Source organism: Quercus robur, chromosome 7 (assembly GCF_932294415.1).
Source record: "Quercus robur chromosome 7, dhQueRobu3.1, whole genome shotgun sequence".
Taxonomy (NCBI): domain Eukaryota; kingdom Viridiplantae; phylum Streptophyta; class Magnoliopsida; order Fagales; family Fagaceae; genus Quercus; species Quercus robur.
The window spans coordinates 34,376,952-34,385,004 of record NC_065540.1 but is presented as its reverse complement, the minus strand read 5'-3'; the positions used below and the strand labels follow the sequence as shown (position 1 = coordinate 34,385,004).

The 8,053-nt window shown below is 33.6% G+C and overlaps 1 protein-coding gene across 1 annotated transcript; it reads left to right on the top strand.

Moving 5' to 3' along the window:
* The first annotated feature begins 1,463 nt into the window (after positions 1–1,463).
* Positions 1,464–6,231, top strand: LOC126693179 (V-type proton ATPase subunit c''2-like). The gene is made up of 4 exons (XM_050389069.1): positions 1,464–1,721; positions 1,828–1,905; positions 5,503–5,673; positions 5,790–6,231. Exons 1-4 carry the CDS (start codon positions 1,600–1,602, stop codon positions 5,956–5,958), a joined length of 540 nt encoding a protein of 179 aa, XP_050245026.1. The 5' UTR covers positions 1,464–1,599; the 3' UTR covers positions 5,959–6,231.
* The last annotated feature ends 1,822 nt before the right edge of the window (positions 6,232–8,053 follow it).

The following is an 8,053-nucleotide window of genomic DNA, read 5'->3' as shown; positions in this document are numbered from 1 at the left end:
GCCTTAGAGAGATAAGTGTTGTAGTTTGGAACATCAATACAAAAGACGATTTCATTGGCAGCGGAAAATAATTACTTTGTCTCATATTTTTGTTTTTTGAATTGATTTTGTGTGTTTTTTAGACCCTTTTGGATCAATTTTGTTAATTGGGTGTTTTTTTTTTTTTTTTTTTTTTTGATAAGGTCCAATTGGGGAAGGTTCTTTCAAAGGGTTACGACGACCGCACTTGGTATCTGTATACTAATAGTGGGGGGTAAGTGCTATAAATTACTAACCCTTTTAAGTGTATAATCTGTTTCTAAAATTATCTATAATATTTTGTCCTCCGAAAATTTTATCTCTTTAATTTTATTATATTGTGTTTCTTAAGCTATAGACAGATTTTCTTTGTTTCTTATTTTCAATAATAAATCATTTTATTGCAATACCGGTAATTGTTTGAGAAATCCAATATGTTCATATCTCTATAGAATAAAGAATAGTAGAAGCCAATTTCCATGAAAGATAATGAAATTAATTGTTATAATTTTTATTTTCTTTCCATGTTTTGAATTTCCATGTTTTTATTGTTGATGAGAAATTAAGGCTCAGTTGCACAATATGTGTAAATTCTTCAGAAGGCTATTTTAAATAGTAAGTCAATGTGTCTCTTACATTTGGGTATTAGTTAGAATTATTTTCAAATGATTGTACCAATAAAAGTGAATGTGTATAAATTTTGTTTAACTATCCCGTGCATCGCACGGGTTAGCGACTAGTTAAACTAAAGAGCAAACACAGGAATAGTACAAAGCCTATTTACAAATAATCCACGGAAATCAGCCACATAAAAAGGAAGGATGTCCACAGGTGGACAAGAAAACACAGCAAATGCTATCTTCACCATTTTGAATACTATCTTCCACAGAAATGCAACTTTGTGTATGTATTTCCAAGCTATTCTTGTTCATTAACATAAGAAAGGTATTAAGAAAACATTAAACAAATTCTAAAAAATTTAAAACAAACAATGCCAACCAAAAAAAAAAGAAAAAAAAGAGGACAATCAGTAGCTTCTTTATAATAAATCAATATGCTTTTTATTGTCAGAGCGTTGCAGTAAATTTACAAAATGCCCCCCTAAAAAAAATAATAATCTATTGAGCCTCACTCAATCTCACTGCATAACCTTTGCATAAATTTTTTTTTTTTCCTCGGGAAAAAAATTTCCAGGGAAAATAATTTACGTAGAAAGAAAAGGAACTGAGAGAGAGAGAAGTGTGTCCAGGGGGTTTTGTCTCTGAACTAATGACCTAAAGACTAAAGCCCAAGCCCAACATTCATGTAGAATAAATTTAAGCAATAGCCCAATTCGGTTCTCGCTCTCTCTCTTTCGCTCACAGTGGCTTTGGGCTTTTTTTCTTCTGAAAGAAAAAAAGCCCAATAAAAAATGGGGTGAAGTTATGTTAGGGATGAGCAGCACGTAGGACATTGAGCCCAATAGAACTACGCTGTCCCACAAAGAGGAGATAGGAAAGCACCGGGAAAGAGAGAGAGAGAGAGAGAGAGAGCGATTCAGAAATCAAAATCACATTTGCGAGCAGCAGATCAGATTGGATCATGTCAAGCACAGGAGCATATCCGGGCACGTGGGCCCACGCCCTCGTAAAGGTGTCCCCCTACACCTTCTCCGCCATCGGTATCGCCATCGCCATCGGCGTCTCCGTCCTCGGCGCCGCCTGGTCTCTCTCACTTCTCTACTCTCTAATATCTTTCCTCCTATCATTATCTTTCTTTCTCTTTTTTATGAAAATCCTAATGTTGTAATTATGTGGTTGTTGTTGATAGGGGTATTTACATAACCGGAAGCAGTTTGATCGGCGCTGCGATCAAAGCTCCCCGTATTACTTCCAAAAATCTTATTAGGTATTCATTTTATCATTTCTTTATATTTTAGTCGAAACAAACAAAATCAGTCTTATTTGTTGATTTGAATTTTAAATCTAATTAGCCATTGATTGATTCAACTTCACAGTTTGTTGGTTAGCTTTTTCGTTCTCGTTTTATATAATTATTATTAAGAGATCCTTCCCTTCCCTTCCCTATGTTACATAGAGAAGAGGTGCTGGCTCAGTAGGTTTTAGTATATAATAGTATTATACATATCTATGCAGTTGATAAACTATGCAGAAGTCACTGAAGAAGTTGCGATTATCACATAGAAAATAGGATATGATTTTCCTCAAGTCTTTTAAAGTTCAGGATACAATATGACATGAATACTTTAATTAATTTATATATAAATATCAATATCTTTAAGTGCATATTATGTAAATTTTATTTTTAATACATAACTAAGAAATGTAAGGAAGCCAAAAATGCGTGTGTTTGAGAGAGAGGGAGAGATAATTAAAATTAAACAAGTACGCCACTGTATCCATGAGTATCCAGATTGGATACAGATACGGCTTATACTGTGTAGTATACATGCTTCCTAGACTACAATGGTGGAATTGAAATCTGTAAGTAAATGTGCATTGCATTTGTGTATTATGCAGAACATGAACTCACTCCTTAGCCTAGTATTCAGTGGTTTGGCGACGTAGGACAAATTGTGGAAACCTATCTAGCGTGCTTGTGGTGGGTTTAGAGTTATGAAAAATTGTGGACTTGGGATTCATGGTTTAAGAAGAAGGGGTTAGGTCGATAAGATGGGAAAAAAGGACAATATACTATTTCTTGAAACAAACAAGTTGTCAGAAAATAATGGTTACAGTTTTGTTTAGGAATCAAAGGTTGGTTTCATGATTATTTGATAGAAATAGTATGTGGGGTCTTAGAGTTCTAATAGGTAACAGGAAGGCTTCATTGGAAGTTTTAACAAAGAGGGAAAACAGAGAAATTAATGGCTTCAGGTGCTGTTTGAGCTAGATATCATTGTTGTATTTAGGGGAATCATATTTTGTGGAGATAGGTGTTTGTTTCACTAAATTCTTTATTCTGTGAACTTACTTTCCCAATTCAGCATCCTCATTAATAGGATTAACTTAAAAATCAACAAAACCTCATGGGAAACAGGAGGAAAGGTTAAAGATGATATAGAAGATCAATTAAGAAAGAGGAACATGTGTTGTTAACAGATGCAGCATGTGTAAGAATAGTTAGGAGTCAGTGGATCACCTGCTCCTGCACTGTTCTTATGCATATAATTTATGGACATTTGTGTTTAGCCTGTTTGGTGTTTCATGGGTGATGCCTAAGCAAGTGGTGAACTTGCCAGCTTGTTGGAATAGGGCTGTTTGTCAGTGTCAAATAGCAGTTGTTTGGGGGGTGATTCTATTGTGTCTCATGGGGACTATTTGGAGAGAACAGAACCATCCTTGAGTTGAAACAGTTCTTTTTGCTTTCTTTGTTTGATTGGATTATTCTTTCACTTTTGGATTTTAGTACATGGCTTGTGTACCCATGGGAGCATTTTGTACTTTTTCTATTTTCTTTTAATAAAGTTCTCTTTACCTATAAACAACAAACAAAGCCTTAGTTCCAAAATTTTGGGGTCGGCTATGAATTCTCAATAGGATAGTTTCCTCCATTCTACTTTATCTATAGTCATACTCTCTATTACCCTTAATTGTCATATCATTTTTTTTTTTTTTACTTCTACTAATGTGATTTTTGGTCTTCCTGCCCTTTTTTCCATTCCTTCAACTTTGATCAACTTGTTCTTTCTCACTGTTGCCTAAGTCGACTCTCCCTCATCTTTTCATCAATAAGGGCTACCCTTATTTTTAAGAAAATTTCTTCATTTCGAACTCTATCTTTCTATGTATTTCCACTTATCTATTTTAACATTCTCATTTTATGAATGTGCTGCTTCTTAAATACCCAACATTCGATATCATAGAGCATAGTTGGTCATATAGCAGTCTCATAAAATTTTTCCTTTAACTTAATAGGTATTCTAGTATTCTATGATTGCACAACACTCTTGATGCGCTTCTCCACATCATCCGCCCTACTCTTATCCTATGATTCACGTCCTCTTCAATCTCTCCATCTTTATGAATTATTGATCTAAGATATCGAAAGTTGTTACTTTAGTATCCCTTGATCATCAAGTCTTACCACCCCTTCGTTTGTGCTTCTTTTTCTACTAAATTTACATTCCATGTACTTTGTTCTAGTCCTACTTAATTGAAAGCCTTTAGATTCTAGAGCATCTGGTCAAATTTTTCTAACTTGGCATTAAGCAGATCAATCAAGACGATTTGGTAAATATTATGATGAGAATGATGTTATCTCTCTCATGTCCATGGGTTGCTTGAGGTGTATGTGCTTATAATTTTGGGTTTTGGGGGTGCTTTTTTTTTGGGGGGGGGGGGGGGGGGGAAGGTGTTTACTTGCCACTTGCCGTGATGATTTTTAAGCCTAGGTTGTAGATTGTCTCATATCCTTCAAAATAATCTTTATACATCTAGGTGTAGCATTAGATCTGTTATTTGGATGGGAGGAATTGGTTAGCGCTCGTCTGATGTTTGGAATTTGGCACCGTTGTGTTTGATGTGGAGCATTTTAAGAGAGCATTATAATCACACATTTGAGGATGAGGAGGGTTTGGGGAATCAGCTTCTTGCCTCATTTATGGACTCTTTGTTTGATTGGTCTTAGGCTTGGGGACTCACATCTAGTGGCTCCCTCCCAATAACATTTTTTTAGTTGTTTTGTTCTTCTTTGTACTTCTTGGCTGCCTTGTGATCTTTTCTCATGAAGTAGTCTTTTTTTAGTAAATCTTTTCTTACTTATCAAAAAAAAAAAAAAAAATTTATTACCCAAAAAAGAAGAAATAGCATTGGTTCGACATCAAACTTGAAATTATAAAAAAGTAGTTGGAGCACTAATATTCTAGCATTTTGTTTTAATTTAGAGATATAGCATTCTTTCAAACTATGATAGAAAACAATTCTCACTTACATTGTCTTCAAGCATATACAATGTAGAAGGTACTATATAGTATATAGACTTCTCCTGGCTCATCATGAGTTGGATTTGATGAATGCCTTAAATATGTTTCTGTACAAGCAAGCTTGGATATATATATATATATATATATAAATATATGTATATATATATATATATGTATATATATTAATGGATGAAGTTGCTCAACCCAATTTTGAGGTTTTATTTTATAAATGGGTAACTAGGTTTCTGTTTTCAAGTATCATATATCATGCTCCAATCATCCTCACAATGTTAAAATTCAAGGCAAGTTCAAGCTTTAGAGAATTTGATTTAGAAGCACACAATGCCATATGGTTGCAAATTATATAATGTCTGGATATGGAAATTGCAATTTTTTACCTTCAATGATACCTTGAATTGAATCTTTTTTTAGCCCATTGAATGGACCAGCAAAGCACTTCTTCTTGTTGAACTTCTCATGCACAACTACTTGTTATTTTGTGGTATAAACCTATGATACCTCGTTATGTGATGATTTCTCCGGTTCTTTTGTTATTTCAGTGTTATCTTTTGTGAAGCTGTTGCTATTTATGGTGTCATTGTGGCAATTATTCTACAAACAAAGCTAGAGAGTGTTCCACAATCACAGATCTATGAACCCGAGTCTCTTAGAGCAGGATATGCAATCTTCGCGTCTGGGATTATCGTGGGCTTTGCAAACCTTGTCTGCGGGTTCAAATCTCCTCTCTTTTACTCTTACATACTCCATTGGAATTCTCCTAATCAAAACTCAGAATTATTTTCTTTCCTTGCTCTTACAATCCTTCTAATTCTTCTTTTAACAACAGGGTGTGTGTTGGAATCATTGGAAGCAGCTGTGCTTTATCTGATGCTCAAAACTCCACTCTTTTTGTGAAGATACTTGTGATCGAAATCTTTGGTAGTGCACTTGGGTTGTTTGGAGTGATTGTGGGAATTATCATGTCAGCTCAAGCAACATGGCCGGCAAAAGCGTAATTTGCTGTTCTCATTGGAACACTATGAAGAGGTTATGACAGAGTGCAGTGTATTATGTATTGTAAATGGACTTTGTATCTTGTTCTTTCAGCCGTTATTAATAGGCATCATAAAAGTTGGTGTGGAGATAGAAATTCATTTCTGTTGATGGAAATGAATTTGTTAGCATGTTAAGGTTGGTATGGAGATTCATTTGCCTTATTGTAATGTTGGGCTGCATTCCAGCGGAAGCAGAAGAAATTTTAGGAATGTGTATCATTCTGTTGACTTTTTTTTTCCCCCCTCTTTTTTTATACAAAGTGGTGCCCAACTTTAGTATTTCACTTTGTAACCATGAAACACAGAACTCCATGGACCAACTTTACAGGTCCTTCAAAGTTCAAATATATTGAGACCATCACCCGAATGTCTAGTGACACGGAGCCACTTGATGACTAAGAGGGCCTAGGCCCCTCCAAAATTTTTGAAAAAAAACAATTTATTTTTTGAAAATATCTTAAGTAATTTGATAATTTTTAAATTTTTTTCTTTCATTTTTGCTCCCCATACGTAATAATATACATACATATTTAAGAAAATCTAAAAAGAAACATAATTTTCATTTAAGTAAAATACAATCTATATATATATATATATATATATATGTCAACAAACTATAATAATTAAATATTCATTATCTTTAAAATCAACACATAGGTATTTTAACAATTATATCAACTAATTAAAGGGAAAAATTGAGTTATGAAGTATTATATATTACTATTTTACTTTTCATACACCAAAAAAAAAAAAATATATATATATATATATATATAGGGTTGGATTCAAGTTACATCTGGTGTAATCCTAAGCAATGTTACACTATCCAATAACTTGTTATTGAATTAATATTTTGAAAATCCAGCCATTGAATTATATGTTCTATATGTTTTTAATATGTATGTCAATTTTCATATTAATTGGATGTTATTTATCATTTGATCCATAAACTCATCTTTTATGCATTATTTTAAATTACAGAAACTTGAATTTTAACAATTGATTGATGACATAGCTATTAATCTTTGATCACCTTAAAATTTTGCAAGCATAGAGAATATATGAAGATAAGGTAATCTAACGGTGGATTTGTCAATATTTGAATCCAATTAAAAATTATTGAGTGATGTAACTTTGCTTAAAGTTACACCAGGTGTAACTTTAACTCAACTCATATATATATATGGCCCCCTCAAAGATAAATTCCTGACTCTGCCATTGCTAATGTCCCCAACAAAACTTCATAATCTTGACTTATTGTGGGTATTGTGTTGAACCCCTCACCATGCCGACCCTTTTTTCCCTTTATAGATTAGTTTACTGGTTAAACATGTTATTTCTCATAAGATGGGTATGAATATAGATAAGGGTGTTCATCAGTCGTTGGATCTCTAACACCACGTTGACCTCTGCTTTTTAGAAGAATGCTTTCTGACTACACATCACAATTGTTAGTGGTCAGCGGCCAAAATGACCAAACATCACTGTTGGCTAAAATATGTAGTGTTTTCCTACTATTTGAGAAATATTCAACAATCTATCACCATTTTTAAATCTGAGTTTGTGAAACTCTAGTAAGACATGAAACTCGAGTTTCAAAAACTCAAGTTTTATAAATAAAAAATGCCACTGACATGGATTATTTTAATAAAAAAATGTCACACGAAACTCCAAAGGAGGGTTCTTGTAATATGAAACTCAAGCTCTTGAAGCTTGAGTTCTTCAAAATTTGACATAAATGTTTTTATAGGAAAATACAACATGCTCCCAGATAAATATGTTTTGTCTCTTCTTATGCTTTAATTGTTGACTACAACATGTGAACAAAAACACTTTTATTGACAAAAAATTAATTCACCAAAGGTACACCACCTTTGCTTATGGAAATCTAAACTATTGAGACAAGTAGGTAGACTTTTACACTTACACGGCAAAGTTAGACTTTTACACTCAATCCCCTATAGCACTAGGTCCTCACTTTTCCCTAATATCCAGGCATTGTTGACATTAAAGCTTTGTTCAAATTTTTTAAGAACTCGAGCTTGAAGAGCTCAGG

Coding starts and splice junctions, on each gene's coding strand:
- LOC126693179 (XM_050389069.1), top strand. CDS start 1,600: ATGTCAAGCACAGGAGCATATCCGGGCACGTGGGCCCACGCCCTCGTA. Junction 1,722..1,827: donor TCCGTCCTCGGCGCCGCCTG/GTCTCTCTCACT, acceptor TGTTGTTGATAG/GGGTATTTACATAACCGGAA. Junction 5,674..5,789: donor TTTGCAAACCTTGTCTGCGG/GTTCAAATCTCC, acceptor TTTTAACAACAG/GGTGTGTGTTGGAATCATTG.